This window comes from Taudactylus pleione, unplaced genomic scaffold, assembly GCF_031769625.1.
Source record: "Taudactylus pleione unplaced genomic scaffold, aTauple2 ptg000442l, whole genome shotgun sequence".
Lineage (NCBI taxonomy): Eukaryota > Metazoa > Chordata > Amphibia > Anura > Myobatrachidae > Taudactylus > Taudactylus pleione.
The window spans coordinates 634,358-651,011 of record NW_028284844.1 but is presented as its reverse complement, the minus strand read 5'-3'; the positions used below and the strand labels follow the sequence as shown (position 1 = coordinate 651,011).

The 16,654-nt window shown below is 45.6% G+C and overlaps 1 protein-coding gene across 3 annotated transcripts in view; it reads left to right on the top strand.

Moving 5' to 3' along the window:
* ROR1 (ROR family WNT receptor 1) overlaps positions 1–15,703 on the top strand; it is a 328,168-nt gene extending 312,465 nt beyond the window's left edge. For all 3 annotated transcript variants that reach the window (XM_088447813.1, XM_088447812.1, XM_088447814.1), the window contains 2 exons: positions 4,497–4,708; positions 13,290–15,703. In XM_088447813.1, coding sequence (XP_088303939.1) covers positions 4,497–4,708; positions 13,290–14,714 — 1,637 coding nt within the window. In that variant the 3' untranslated portion in view covers positions 14,715–15,703. The remainder of the gene's footprint in view (positions 1–4,496; positions 4,709–13,289) is intronic.
* The last annotated feature ends 951 nt before the right edge of the window (positions 15,704–16,654 follow it).

The window sequence follows — 16,654 nt, the reverse complement described above, 5'->3', positions numbered from 1 at the left end:
CTCAAAACATCGTCTGGCAGGTGTTGCAGGCACATAGCTACATTTCTTGCCCTGTCCATGCCACACTTCCTGGGCCTGGCCTATCTGTTGCCACAATGTAACAATAATATTGTATATGTTCCTTAGAAATGACAAAGAAAAATGACAAATGCACAAATTTTTGTTTTTTATTTCACACAATTGCAAATCTATATCCGTGAAAAAGGCAAATTAGTGTTCATTCGAGGATATTAATTACACTGCACTGTTTCCTGCGCCCAGCATATGGGTCGGTCAGTCGTGGGTACACACCGGCAGATGTGAACGATAGATCTGCAAGATATATCGTATCTGCCGAGCTGCACGGCCGACGCGATATAACTGTGAACTACAGATATGTGCTTGCTCATCTAACGGCGTCTTTTTTTGCCGACTGGGACGCTCCAGGAGACTGTGCAGATTAATTTGATATGCGACACTAGTATACGAGTATCTGTGTGAGACTGAGGGCCTGATTCAGAGCCGCTCATAAGCGGACGCTCGTTCACTCCGAGCAATGTTCGCACATCTGTGCATGAGTATGGGTCGTAATGCGCATGCGCCAACCAGTCATTGCGGTCGGAAATCGAGCGCTCGCAAACTAGCGTTTGTGGGTGGTAACAGGGGAAGGTGCTTGAAAACGGGGAGTGGTGATCCGAACGCAGGCGTGCCAAACGGTCAAAACGGGCATTTTTTAGGGTGTGCATAATTAACAAAGCAGCGTCATCGACCACGTCACTTGGTTGTCTCTTAAGGAGCGTACACACTAGACGATATGCTCCCTGAGCGATATCGTGTAGTGTCTCCCCGGCAGACTGTGCTCAATGTCGTTTATGACATTGAGCACAGCCGCTGAACGATATCATTAACGATATCGTTCAGCGCCGGGCTCTCTCCCCCATTCCCTGACATGCAGCAACCTGACGAGATCGTCAGGTTGGCCTGCATGTCAGCCCGATGAACGATGATGATGAACGATCCGCGGGAACGCGCGTCGTCGTTATCGTTCATCTTTTTGGGCTTAAAAATGGACGATAAAGTGGACGACTGAACGATAACGATATCGTTATCGTTCAGTCGTCCACTTTATCGCCCAGTGTGTACGCACCTTTAGCCTGAACTGTTCTCATGATTGCGGTAGGAAAATCCAACCACAAGCACTGCGAGCAGTTCAGATGCCTTTCGATGTACTCGATTAATCTAATAAATAGCGGAGATGACGTAGGATGCGAGCGGCCAGGGGGGCGTACTTACGAAATAGCGAGCACATGTTCGTTCGTTCGCTCAGACATAGAGGTGTCAACAGACCGCAAAGAGCGAGCGCTCAATTTAAATATCCGGCCCCTTTTTCTGAACGAGCGAGCGCAAATAGCGTCCGGCTCTGAATCAGGCCCTGAATCTGTCAACGGAACTTGACGTGGAAATAATCTGCGGCCGCTGCATGGTAACACTTTGCACGCAGATTGAGAGACTCATTCGCACAGAGATATACAAGTGTCACATACCAAATGAATCAGCACAATCTCCTCATGCGTCCTAGTCACATCACATTGAGACCTGACACATTTTCTGCAAAAAAAAACCCAATGCAAATAAGACGCCCAGTGCTAGAAGAGGCTCATGGGACCAGGCACGCCTAGAGCGACTGTAGCAAAGACGAATGAGGACACATCTGTACGTCGTTTACAGATATATCAGGTGCAAACACGATCCCACGGTCGGGACAATATATCAGTGTATACCCAGCATAACCTCCTCTTCACCTGCAGCCATAGTTGTCGGTAGACTTCGCAGCGGACATCTAGCATTCTAAACAAGCGTATGGCGTATGAACATGACAGCCACCGAGCTTAAATAATTCCCGTTAGCATTTATGCAAATGTACAATATTTGTGCTGAATTAACCTTCTTAACCTCTGCTGGTTCTTATACTGTATGTAATAGGCTGCGAGTTGCAGGTAGTTGCGAGATTTCTTCCATTTAGCCGCAATATTTAAAGCAGCAATTTTTTTTAAAAGGCAAATCCAGGTTGGTTTAAATATAGCAGCTAAATCGCCGAAATCTCGCTGCTGCTTGCAACTCGCAGGCTATTACATATACCCCATAATCACACTACGGGAAATCTGAATGATTATTTTAGTGAGTGTCACAGGTTAAAAACTAATGATATTCCCAGGACCCTACCGTCCTGGGTATCCGGTCTATAGATCTACAGTAAGAAGGTAGACAATGTCTAGATAGACACCAATGTTAGACAGGCAATAGGTCGACAGAGACAATAGGTGGACACACAAAAGGTAGACATGTAAGAAGGTACAAATGGTCAACAGGGTAAAAATGTTGACATGCAAATGGTCGACATGAAGATGGTCAACGTGATTTTTATTTTTTGTTAGGGTTAGGCACTTACCGGAGGGCTAGGCACTAGAAGGGACGGTTAGGGTCAGGCACCCACCCCGACGGTTAGTGTTAGGCACCAGGAGGGAGGGTTATGGTTAGGTACCAAGGGGAGGGTTAGGGTGAAGATTAGGGTTAGAAAAAAATAAAGTGTCGACAATTTTCATGTCGATTTTATTGTACCTGAGGGTTAGGGTGAAGATTAGGGTTAGAATAAAAAGTGTCGACCATTTTCATGTCGATTTTTTTGTACCTGTTGACCTTCTTATATGTCTACCTTTAGCGTGTCGACCTATTGTCCCTGTCGACCTATTGTCTGTCTAACATCTGATGTCTATCTATACATTGTCTACCTTTTTATTGTAGATCTATCAATCCATAACCCTGTCCTGGGGATAAAGTTGCCTCTTGGTGAATCTAAAAGAAAACTGATAATTTATTTCCACAACGGCAACAAGATTCCCCAGGAATATTTCAGGATCTGGCAAACAAAAGAGGCAAAATGAGGTCCTATAAATTGATGCTTATGTGATTACATCAGTTTATTTAGCAAAGATGACAGCTGTGACACACAACCCGATGGAGAGTGTCTCCGTCACACGGGAACATCATAGCTCTTGTGGCTATAACTACTACCTACATCATATCCTCCCGCTGAGAGTTATTGTTCAACAACATTGAGAGACACTTAAAACTGAAATGCATAGTCACAGGAGAAAGTCTGATCATATGGGATATTTACTAACAACGAAAATGTGCGGTAATATTATAGCAACACGTATTACAACACTCTTTATTTACAAATTGTGAATCTGCGCCCTAGTCCACCTGTCCTACCTTGCCCTTTTAATTGCAGTTAACTTTGACGATCCTATACTGTACCGTACATAAACATAACTGCCGTGGCCTACACAGCAACCAATCCACAATGAGTCCTCATTGCTCTAGTGCACGTTAGACAATGAATACAAATGCCTGGTTGGTTGCTGTGGGTGACTGTAAATTATAGGACATTTAACTAAAGTGCAGGTTTTTAGAAGTGGAGATGTTGCTTATAGCAACCAATCAAATTCCAGCTATACATGTTAAGTAGAATCTGATTGGTTGCTATGGGCAACATCTGCACTTCTAAAAACCCTCACCCCCTGGTGTAGAACAGGTAATGTTTCTCACAGCAACCAATTCCACTCTTATTTTTCAAATCGTATTGGTTGCCATTGGAAACGCATACTTTCGAATTAATAGTGGCCCAGATATTTCGATTTCTGTCAGAAATATCCCTTGAAGCAATCTTTAATTGCGAGCAATGACCTTATGTGTGCTTGTCACCTACACATGAGAGGCGGCCATTTTGTAGGCTGAACCACTATATAAAAAGGCAGACTAAATATTCAGACGCAATGAACTCACTGAAGCTTAAGATGAGTGCGTCCTTCCACATTCGTGTCTTGTTCCATGTTAATTGATACATTGCTATATAATCTATAATAGTTTAGTATGTAAAATGGCTTCTGCGGGGTGTTTATGGGTGATGGGTCTAGTACACCTAATAGGTACATCTGATGACTTAAGGGCCTGATTCAGACCCGCTCGCGAGCGCTATGCGCTCGCAAGCGGGTCAATAGTGGCCCAGTGCACATGACGGAGCCAGCTCTGTCGTGCGCATGCACGAAAGCCGGATAGCGACGGGCAAACCGTCGCTCCGGGTCTGGTACCAAAGGGGGCGTGCTGTAGACCTTACCACAAGGGTCTCGTCTCAAGCCCAATGGTCGCGATGGTCTTGACCCACAGCTATACGAGCGGCCAGGAGGCCGTTCGAAAAAACCAGAAGGACGGCCCTGATTCAGAGAGAGCGCTCTGTCAGAGCGTCCGACAATGAATCAGGCCCTAAATTCTTTTATCTGCCTGCCACCATCACTGAGTTGCCAACATTTTCCTTAGCGTTAGTTCAGACAATAAAATCAGAACAATTTAAAAATGTGAATGTACATATTATATTGTATTTATTCAATTTCTCACTTAGATGTACTGCAACTTCTGTACACATTTTAATTTCTGTATTTTAATATATATAATCTTAGATACTCAGGACTCTAAAGAGAAAAACAAAATGGAGATACTCTACATCCTGGTCCCAAGCGTCGCAATCCCCTTGGCGATTGCTTTGCTATTTTTCTTCATTTGCATCTGCCGCAATAACCAGAAGACGTCATCTCCGGCAGTGCCGCAACAGCCTAAGCATGTCCGAGGGCAGAACGTGGAGATGTCCATGTTGAACGCTTATAAACCCAAGGTAAGACTACACAGAGTATATAATGTAGTTGTTTGTTTGCAGGTTACTGTGTTTTTTTGTTTTTTTTTTATATTTATTAATGAATTATTGATTGTACTTGTGAAAACATGTTTACAGTATTTAAATTAGTTTATCCATGACAATATTTTGATGTATTAAGATGCCATTTTTAAATTATCTTGTTTATTTACATGTTTTTGGCCATTCCTACCTGTTTATTGCAGCTTACATCTGTATTAGTGAGTAAAAGGCTTGTGACCGTGTGCATTACCCAATATGAAGTTGTGATATTCTTTTTGAGCAGTCCCAGAACACTGATTGGCCAGTGCCAGAACACTGATTGGCCATTGCCAGAACACTGATTGGCCAGTGCCAGAACACTGATAGGCTAGTGCCAGAATACTGATTGGCCAGATCCAGAACACTGATTGGCCAGTGCCAGAACACTGATTGGCCAGTGCCAGAACCAGAACACTGATTGGCCAGTGCCAGAACTCTGATTGGCCAGTGCCAGAACACTGATTGGCCAGTGCCAGAACACTGATTGGCCAGTGCCAGAACACTGATTGGCCAGTTCCAAAACACTGATTGGCCAGTGCCAGAACACTGATTGGCCAGTGCCAGAACCAGAACACTGATTGGCCAGTGCCAGAACACTGATTGGCCAGTGCCAGAACCAGAACACTGATTGGCCAGTGCCAGAACACTGATAGGCTAGTGCCAGAACACTGATTGGCTCTCCTTCACAGGTAGTAAGGGACCGTTCATTCATGCTGTACCTGTTTATAGGTTTAAACATTACACACTTCTTTGCGCCGGAGATACTCCCATTTAATTTTAGCTCCATTTTGAGATGTACGTTATAGGGGGGGATCCAATTGTGTTTCTCACGCCCATAAGTAATGTTCAATTGTTTTATCGATGGTCACAAGGGCGCCCATTACTTATCGAGCATGTTGCACTCAAGTGCATCAGGTTTAAACGCATAAAGCGGCTAAACCCATGCAAAGTCATGGGCGCCCAACAGCCTGACTTTTGGCAGATTTCTCCTTGTCACCTCTGGAGGTGGAAAGCAGAAATGATGGTCCCTGCAGCTCTCACACACATCAGCATAAAAAAACTAAACAGCTCCCGGTCACTTTAGATGGGAGATCAGGCGCTCAAACACAACTGAATTCCCCCCAATAAAATACACACGGGTGCATTTGGCCTTTTGCTAAGTGGGGTGAGCTTGTGTGTGCACCAGATGTAGGGAAATTAGGGTGTAAGTTCCACTGATGCAGGGACTGATGTAAGTGTATAAATATTACATGACTGACCAGCATAGCATAATATGGTCATATGTTGGTGCTATATAAATATTAGCACAGCTTTACAAAGCATTAGGTTAAGAAAATGTAAAATGTACATATGTGTCCACATACATCTATCCTCCATGTGCTACAAGTCACGCTACACGGAATGGTATTGAAATACTGGCTGCTGAAGAGCCGCCGATTCTAATCCCAACCCTGGAAGCTCGACTCTTCAGAATCCTGACGCTGCCCCCCCCCCCTCCCCCTAACCCACCTGTCGTGGTGCCTAAGCCTAAAACTTCCAGGGTGCACCTAACCTTAAGTCCCCCCTTCCCGCACAGTGAACCTAATCCTCTCTAGGGGGTGGCTAAACCGGTATACCCCGCCGGGAGGGTTAGGGTCAGGCTAGGGGAAGGGGGGGTTAGGGTTAGGCACCCCCGGGGGACTTAGGTTTAGGCAGCGGGGAAGGGGGGGTTAGGTTTAGGCCCTTAGAGGGGGGATTAGGGTTAGGCACTTGGGGGGGAGGCTAGGGTTAGGCACCCCTAAGGGAGGGTTAGGGGAGTAGGTTAGTTAGTACTTACCTGGGGACGATCGGGATTTCCAGCGCTGTCAGGCTGCCGCTGCCGGGATTCGAACTGCCGGCCATGCGGCCGGCGGTATTACATACCGATTCCGGCTAAACCTAACGCGGCTAACACTTACCGGGCTCCGGTGTCTTACGATCGGGATGCTGACTGTCGGGATTCCGACGCCGGTATCCTGATCATAAGGGGGCTAGCGGCATCTGTATTTTGCAGTATATCGACGGCCGGCATCTCGTCCGCTGGGATATACACTACATCCCTGCTACACATATCATGGGAGCTCCATGTGATTCTGTAGCGCAGGTCGTCTTTTCGTGCAACTGCTGATTAAAACGATATGCGGCATGCCTATATTCTGTGTGCTAGTGCGGGTGTATCTGCATGCCAACCTCTATGTTACAGTGTGACAGCCGCTGACACTGTGACGTAGCATTTCACATGCAGGTACACCCGCACTAGCACACAGAATACAGGCATGCCGCATATCGTTTTAGTCAGCAGATGCTGCTTGTGCTAACTATTCACATCGCTGTGTGAATAAGAGGCATTTGAAGGTAAAAAAGTTGCGCAAAAAGAACCGAGCCACGGCATGGCATGACTAGAAGAGCTGTTTATCGCGCAAGGAGGCTAGATGTTTGAGGACACATCCAGTGTTCTTCCCAGGCTGTTTTCTGCGGGTGCATCGCCCGGCACTTTTCCCCGCGACCCCCGCTGTGGAACACTAGCCTCTGAAGTGACCGGAGGCTAGAGGAACCTCCCGATCGCTGCAGAGGCCAGCGTTCCCAGTGATGCACTGCGCGGGTGACGTCATGACGTCACCCGCGACGTGAGGAGCCTGCCCCGCCCACCTGCTGGATCTAGTTAGATCCAGTCAGCGCGAGCAGCCAGCAAGTAAAGGTAAGTGCTGGGCTGGGGCCAGGACCAGTCCGGGGGCACTATTTAAGTCTGGAGGCACTGCATAAGGGACACTATTAAACCTGGAAGCACTGCATAAGGGGCCAGCCTGGGGGCACTGGATAAGGGTCCAGTCTGGGGGCACTATTTAAGCCTGGGGGCACTACATAAGGGACTAGTCTGGGGGCACTACCTCAGCCAGGAGGCAATGCATAAGGGCAAAGTTAAACTACAGGGGGCAATGCAGAAAGGGGAAAACTACAGGGGGCACTGTATAATGGGCAATTTTGACCGAGAGCCAGTGGGGAAGCAGTCTGAGACCTGTCCGGCTGGATTGGTAAGGGCTACTTTTGGATGCCACCCGGCTGGAAAAAAAATTCTGAGGAGAACACTGACATCTGTACGTACAATTAATTTTTTTTTTATATTTATATATATTTTCGGATTCCCTAGACTAGATACTGTACCTAATAAATGCATCTCTCTCTGTCTTCCAATAAACTGTAGATACTGATCGCAAACTATTAATGACTGGTTTCAATTCTCGGTTATAGACTGTTTATTTTGGCTCCTTCCCTGCAATTGTTTTACACTATTGTACAAGGTTGTAAAACACGTACTTGTCAAACAGACCTGGTCACGTTCCGCGGTGCACTGGGTTGGGGAGACTTGGCAGAGGCAAATCTTTACGGGTTAGTTACATTAATAGGGGCAGTATGAATCCGGGTGAAGCAGGCAGACCCCGCACACAGGTCAGGCGCAGGTCATCTCGCTTTCATTACGGGGATATAATTTACTATATGGCAGATCTAAACAAGTTTGGCCTAAAGGATTTGTGTAACGCAAACCATCTGGGCTCCAACAACACAGCTAATTTCCTGCCATTGACATACGCACATTTAACTGGCTCCATATTTCAGGGCCTTGATTTGATATCCCTAGCAAGCTAGCCGTAACACGGCCATTGTCTTACTGGGGTATTGTTACATTGTGCCGATATTTTAGTAATTGGAGAACAATTGGATAATTGTGTTTTGATACTTGTGGCTTTCTCAGATTTATAGGTGTTATAGTGTTTTGTTTGTTTTTTTTAAGCCAACTTGGTAGATAAAATAACTGTTGCTACGTCTGACTGTAAAGTAGTACTGTACTGTTGTAGTCATTTGTTTTCTTTTAATTAATATTCATGGGAACAAATGGAAGCAAAAAAAAAAAAAAAAAGATTTTGCACCCGAATAATTCTTTTGTATAGGTCCTGCCCCCTTGTGTCACATAGCTCATGTTGAAAGAATTCCTTAATGACCTACGTATCTGCTTCTCCAACCAAACTACAATTAGAAGTGATGATTAGATTGTGCTTACAATTTATTTCCTTAAGCTGCCTATCCACTAGAAGACAGGCAAAAGACTTCACAATTACGACATTGTATTCGTACGACATTGTAATCGTGCGGTCGTTTGTCAGTCTGTGATGAGCCTGCACTGACCGAGCAGTCGTTCAGTGCAGGCTCATCAATCATCTGCAAACATGCTGAACCTGACGTTATCGTCACGTTGTACAGCATGTTTGCCCGATGATAAAAGTCTAAGAGGGGTATTCAATATGAAACGTAAACTTTGCTGTCGAAGTTTACGCTGCATATCAGAGATTTTCCTGGGATAAAGTATCGGGCGCGTGCCCGCTTTATCCCCGTATTCAATATGAAAACTACGAAAACGGGACCCAGCGAAGTAGTATCGGCAAAAAAAAACTAAATTTGCCTGGAATAAATTGTAGGACCCCCCTAAAGCTGTAAAAACATGGGGGATCACTATGGGTACCCCTGTTTTAGCCTGCAAATGAAAGTCGGGGATTTAAATAGCTGCGGCAGGTGTTTTTTTCCCGACATTGAAGAAGTGACGCAGAAGAGCACTTAGGTTATTTTTTTCGTTTTTTTAAGTGGTCCCATCAAATTTGGGGTACATGAAAATGGGTACTAGCATATTTTTATGTCCCTAAAGTAATTTTTTTTATATTCTGCAGCTGTGCACCTGCCGCGAATCTATTCTAGAATACACCTGCCGCATACTTGCAGAATAGCCAGGAACCTATTTCCCTAGTTTTAAACAATTTTTTCCCATTTTTTTTTCACCCCAATTTTTAAATTAATTTTTTGGGGTGTCCCTATTTTTTTTTTTACTTTTTTTGACACAGTTCTTTTTAAAATGTCATTCCCAGGGGTGCAGGCTATTTTTTTTAAGCCTGCACCCCTATACCCCATTTCTGCACTTTTTTTCGCCACCTATTCAGTGGTTAAAAGTTATCCCCGTTTTTTTTCAAAGACTTTTCGAACCTTCGAAAAGTCTTTGAAATTGAATACGGTGTAAAACCAAAACCTGTGAAAATGACGTCATCAATGCGAAAACATCGCAAAAACTGAGTTTTCGCTCCATATTGAATACCCCTATAACTGTCTAAACGACCAGCGGGAGCGCGCATCACTGGTCAGGTTAACCAGCATGTTTGCACGATGATAGATGTCTAAAAGACTAATTTTTTAAACAATCTGCAAACGATTTTCAAACTATTATCGAACGATATCGATATCTTTATCGTTCAATCGCTCATTTGAATCGTTTAGTGGATAGGCACCTTTAGATATGCTCCTGAGGAGTTAGACCCCTGCCTCAAGTGAAGCAGGGCTGTAATATTTCTTTATGCAGGTCCAGGGAGATCCTATCATCTGAACTTAGTAACCAAATTGTTTTGCAAGCTTGTGATATACACCGTAGATGCAATGTAGTAAATCCTTGGCTCTAGGGCAGACAGCGAGGGAGGATTTGGGTCTTTCCAGTACTCCGCAATGAGAGACTTAGCCGCATTGCAAATATGGAGGAGCAGTTTATCTTGGCTTTTAGAAATCCCAGGTGGAGGGGCATTCAGTGGGGCCACCTCAGGTTCTAGAGTTATCTTAGTCCCAGAACTGCAGCAGATCAGAGCGTGGGCTTGATCCCCCAAAAATAGGGACAATTGGAGGGACATGTCCTCCACATGTGGGCAAAAAGGTGCCTTCATCCCCACAGAGTCTCCATCATGAAGTAGATGTAGCAGGGAAAATGGAGTGAAGTTGAGGGCTACCAGGTACCATCACGGATGACCCTGTTTGTAGCTGGCTTTAGTCTTTTCAAAAGTTAAAGAGTCTGTATTTTTTTCTTTTTTACCTGAGTGCATTTTAAAATATCAACAACAGTGTGTCCTCATTCACCTCGCCTCAATACCACTTGCGTCCTGAGATGCCTGGCGCGAGTCAGCTGTGCCGAGCGGTATAGCGGAAACTGCTTTACGAGACAGAGCTGATCAATTTGATATGCGTTACGTGCGACGCAGTATGAATTTTGGCGTGAAAAAAACCTGCTGCATCGTGACACCTCACATACAGATTCAGACTGGCCAAACGGTCGCACGGGACCTGGCGGGCTGAGAAGGGCTTTGGCGCAAGTGCGGCAATGGTATTTGAGGATACATCTGTATAATAAGAATCTTGGTAACCTCAGTTTGTCCTTGGTTTCTTACTTAGGCTTTTGTGAATGATTTATAATTATGCACAGTGCGGCTGATTCAGCAAGAGACACATGTGAGAGATCGCACGGACCGGCTGCTGTGTGTACATGCTAATCAGTGTACACGCGCGGCATCCACAGCACAAGGATGCAAGCGCCCAGAACTACAGAATGCCGCCCATCTCCCATTACTCAGTGCTCAATCTGTACGCTGGATAGCGCAAACATCGGTGACTTCGAGAACCATCGGACCCAGATGCACAATAGAGGATGACCTGACCTGGCGCAGGATTTAAGCCACTTCCTGCGCGCATCGAGTCGTCTGGCAGCGTATGCCGCTGCACTGCCTTAACGGAGTCCCAACGCACAGGCACGCCTGCGTTCGTCCAACCCCCGTCACCACCCACAAACAGCACTTCCTGTCAATCAATATCGGAAGGGGCTGCGTATACACTGCGTGTAATCTCCGTACCCTTGCCCGATCGCACTGCCTTGTTTGCGCACGCGTATACGCATGCGCAGTGCGAAAACATCGGACGAGTGCGAGCCTTCTCTCACATGCGTCCCTTTCTGAGTCAGGCTCAACGTCATGAACTACTAAATAAATGTTCTGAATAAAAATGAACGTAGACCTAGATATTTACACTTGGCTACAGATAGCAGGTTGGTCATGGTTACACTGAATTTAAAAACCCAAACAGACATTTTAAGGATAAGAAGGAAGAAAATAAGGGTAAGAGGTGAGTCTATAAGGGATGTAGTTATGATGAGTCCGCTGGTCTCAATCCCGACACTGTAATCCCGGCAAGGATTTAACATAGGTGTTGAAATACCGACGCCTATGTTAATCCCGATGCCGGAACACCGGACCGATCGTCCTCTGCCGGGGGTGTGCATATACTTAGCCGGGGGTGGGGGGGTTAGGTTTAGGGTGCGTGGAGTGGGGGTTAGGTTTAGGCACTAGGGGGAGGGGGGGGGGTTTAGGCACCACTAAGGGAGGCTTAGGGGGAGGGATAGTATATTTACCTGCGCTGTCAGGATTTTCACCCATTGGGCTACCGGCGTCGGAATTTGAACCGCCGGGCTGACGTCCGGCAGTCATTCATGCTGATTCCGTCTATAAGAGGGACAGCTGGGGTTGGGGGGTATGTATATGATATTTCCTAGCTTCCACCATTACCTCATACTTGAATAATTATCCCAGAGACAGGCAGCTTCCATAGTATATTATATTGTATATACAGGAAGAGTTCACTGCAAATCTGATGTAAAACTGATTTTTGAGCAGCAGCCAGTACAGTGGAATCTGTTTGTTGATACAGTGGATGTGAAATAGTTTCCAGCCTTAATTGCACGCAGTGGCTGATCATATCCTATTTATAGTCACTCAGGAATGTGCCCATGCTATTTATGGCAACTTTCACTAAATGTGCGAGTAACTGTATGTACTCAGGTGCTATTCTTTTGTTTTATGAAATATATTAGTGTTCCCACAAGACCGGAGGCAGGGCAAGGTGCTGAGGTGCGGGTAGGGCCTCTCTAGGCGTGCTGAAAGAGGGGGCATGGCCAACCGCGGAGGGGGGCGTGTCACTGTGACACACCCCCAATTCATCACTGTTGGTAGGCGTGCCAAGCACTTACTGAGGTGCTGGGCTTCCCCCTAAATTCTACCTCTCACTGTGAATAGATGCCGCATCTATTCACCCAGCGGCGATCGGAAACTGCAACTTTTCCCACTCACGGGGCACTGTGGCCCATGGGTGGGAACAGCACAGGACAGGCTGCTTTAGTGTGGTGCCGCTGTAAGGGCAGGGAGCTTTTTGCCACTTTAAATCTGGCAGGGCGCGGCGTCCCGAAAACAATAGCCTAGCGGGAACACCATATACAGTCAGGTCCATAAATATTGGGACATTGACAGAGTTTTCATATTTTGGCCTCTATTCACCACCACAATGGCTTTGAAATGAAACAAACAAGATGTGCTTTAACTGCAGACTTTCAGATTTAATTTGAGGGTAATTACATCCAAATCAGGTGAACGGTGTAGGAATTACAACGGTTTCTATATGTGCCTCACACTTTTTAAGGGGCCAAAAAGTGTCCTGGCTATGAACTATAAATCCCCCCAACCCCTCCCCCCCGGATTGCCATTATACTGAATGATAAAGTGTTATTAGAGTACAGTATATAAGCATGCTATACATTCAAATATAAATACTGTATGGTACAAGCAACATGTGTTAATCTCTCCGTGCTTCTCCTTTACAGACCAAAGCAAAAGAGCTCCCTCTGTCCGCGGTGAGGTTTATGGAAGAATTGGGCGAATGCACTTTTGGAAAGATATACAAAGGCCATCTATACCTCCCTGGAATGGATCACGCCCAGCTTGTCGCCATCAAGACACTGAAGGATTACAATAATCCACAGCAGTGGTCAGAGTTTCAGCAGGAGGCTTCTCTGATGTCTGAGCTACATCACCCCAATATCGTGTGCCTTCTCGGGGTGGTAACTCAGGAGCAGCCTGTGTGCATGTTGTTCGAATACATGAATCAAGGAGATCTGCATGAGTTCCTCATTATGAGATCTCCTCATTCTGATGTTGGTTGCAGTAGCGACGAGGACGGCACGGTGAAATCGAGCCTCGATCATGGAGATTTCCTTCACATTGCTGTTCAGATTTCAGCTGGAATGGAGTACTTGTCCAGTCATTTCTTTGTCCATAAAGATCTGGCGGCCCGAAACATCTTGGTCGGAGAACAGCTTCATGTAAAAATTTCCGACCTCGGTCTTTCTAGAGAAATATATTCAAGTGACTACTACAGAGTACAAAACAAGTCTCTTCTTCCAATCCGATGGATGCCTCCAGAGGCAATAATGTATGGGAAATTTTCCTCCGATTCTGACATCTGGTCCTACGGGGTGGTACTCTGGGAAATATTTAGCTTCGGCCTTCAACCATTTTATGGCTTTAGTAACCAAGAAGTCATAGATATGATCCGGAAAAGGCAGCTGCTGCCATGTTCCGAGGATTGTCCCCCCAGAATATACAGCCTGATGACCGAGTGTTGGCAGGAGATACCATCTAGGAGGCCTAGGTTCAAGGATATCCACATGAGGCTAAGGTCATGGGAAGGACTTTCAAGTCACACAAGTTCCACCACACCCTCAGGGGGTAATGCAACAACTCAGACAACATCTCTAAGTGCTAGCCCTGTTAGCAACTTAAGCAATCAAAGATATCCTAATTTTATCTTCTCGGCGCAAGGAATGCCACAGGCCCAGATTACTGGTTTTATTGGGCCACCATTACCTCAAAACCAGAGGTTTATACCAATCAATGGGTACCCTATCCCACCGGGATATGCTGCTTTTCCTACTGCTCACTACCAGCCAGCGGGGCCGCCAAGAGTCATTCAACATTGCCCACCACCAAAGAGCCGCTCGCCAAGTAGTGCAAGTGGATCGACTAGCACTGGTCACGTAACCAGCTTACCTTCTTCAGGCTCCAACCAAGATGCAAATATCCCCTTACTATCCCATATGTCTATGCAGAGCCATCCAAGTAGTATAGGAGTACAGTCCTTTGGAAGTAAAGGTAATAAATCCTACAAAATGGACATGAAACAGTCATCCTTACTAGAAGACTGTGATATCCATGGACATAACGACTCAATGATTTCGGCAGAGTTATAAAATTTACAATGCATTTGTATATACTATATGGAGGAATTAACATACAGACATTCAAAAACAAAAAAGTTTTATATAAAAGATTTTTTTATTGAACTGATGTCATTTTAGATGTTGAACGGACACTTCCTTCAGTATCTTCTGTGACGTTAGATTATATACCTAACAGATGGACGGGTCACCAGTTCGGAATGTGGCAACCACGGATCTATAGTTTGATGTCAATTTCAGACATATTAAACAAAGAAGTTCACTACAGGGCCAGGAGGTAGCTGTCAACGTGTGGTATCATTTGCTTCCAATTCATGATGGTCACATTTATATATAACACAAAAAAGAAAATATATATGCATCCATTATTCTACCAAAGATCACTAATAACTGTATAAAGCTGCTGACTAGTCAAATTTTCCATTCAGTGTGACTTCTTCTACATTGTACACAAACAATATCAGAACAACGTAAATATCAATATCCGTGTAATGATATAACCCAAAGTGAGCATAAAATAATGAGTTGTGTAGCTGCCGTTGATTCATTAAGTTTGTGTGTGCGTTATGCAAATAGCCTAGGGGCAGTGGCGTCCCTACCTCTAGTGTTACCTGCTGCAGGTAGGGGTGGGCAGGCTGCAAAAAACAAGGGCCTGGCCTCGTGGGTGGGGGCGTGGCCTCGCTGCCTGAACTCTTGTTTTTGTCACTCCGGGAGTCCGGGAGATGCGGGCTGCCCCCGGGGACCAGTCTGTTTGCAGTGCCGGCTCCCTCACTGTATCAGGAGCCGAGTGCTGCACGTAATGCTAGTTTTTACCCTCTTTGAGCAATTTGCTATAGTAGGTTAGGTGTATCTTTTGCACCTGGGATCATAAACCGCTTCACAAGATGTGCACAGATATGTTTGTGCTATGTATGGTTCAAGTGCATAAGTCAGTATATATTGTATACGAGATTGTCTTGATCTGTATATCTGCAAGGTAAAAGGCAGGTGCCTCTACAGCAGTGGTTCTCAATCATTTATTTGTACCCCCAACATTTGCATAGAATACATTGTTAATAAATACAATTGCTATTATATAAAATGATTACATGTTGTTATATAGAAAAGCAATAAATATGCTATACAGTAAACGAGATTTAAAAAAAAAATACACATTAATAGAATGAATTGTACATATATATATTTCTCACATATTACGATCTATGAAAAATTTCAAATTGACAATAAAATGATAGTTCACATATTCGTTCTTCTACAGGGATACTACCGGGATAGACTTTCTTCATGTTATTATCGGGGCCTTTCTGTGATGCATGGGGCTAAGTCACTGCTTTCCCTACGTGTCCTTAAGTACCCCTAAACGTCACAGCCAGTACTACTGGGGGTACATAGTGTTCACTCTGGCTCCGGCGGCAGGCAGGGCGCCTGAGCTAGAGAAGGCACTTCCGCACACGCCTTTGGGCGCACCTGAAAAGGGGGCGTGGCCATTGAAAAGGGGGCATGTCTATAAGATGCGTCACCTTTTTGTCACTCTTGCGGGTGTCCCCGGCACGCCGGGCAGCTCCCCAGTGCTGCTGACAGGTAGAATAGATGCCGGGCGCATGCGCCCCACCCGTGGGTTGCAGTGTCTTAGCGGCACCCGCAGGCTGACGGCCCCCGCAGGCTGTCTTAGCGATGCGCTGCGCGGTGAGGGCAGGGCGCTTTTTGCCCTCCAGAAGGAGGGCAGGGCACAGCGCCCCGCTGAAACAGCCTAGCAGGGAACTCTAGGTACAATTACTCCAACTTGAGAACCACTGTTGTACAGGAAACAGACATGCTGGCGTATATGTACCGTAAGTGCCAGAGTGGGTTCAGGGTTATCACAATGGCAATAAACGTTTTCACTCTTTAGTGCTGCTCGGCCCCCTACTGCGTCTGACCCACAAGACAATTTATTTTCATTTCACTTTTAG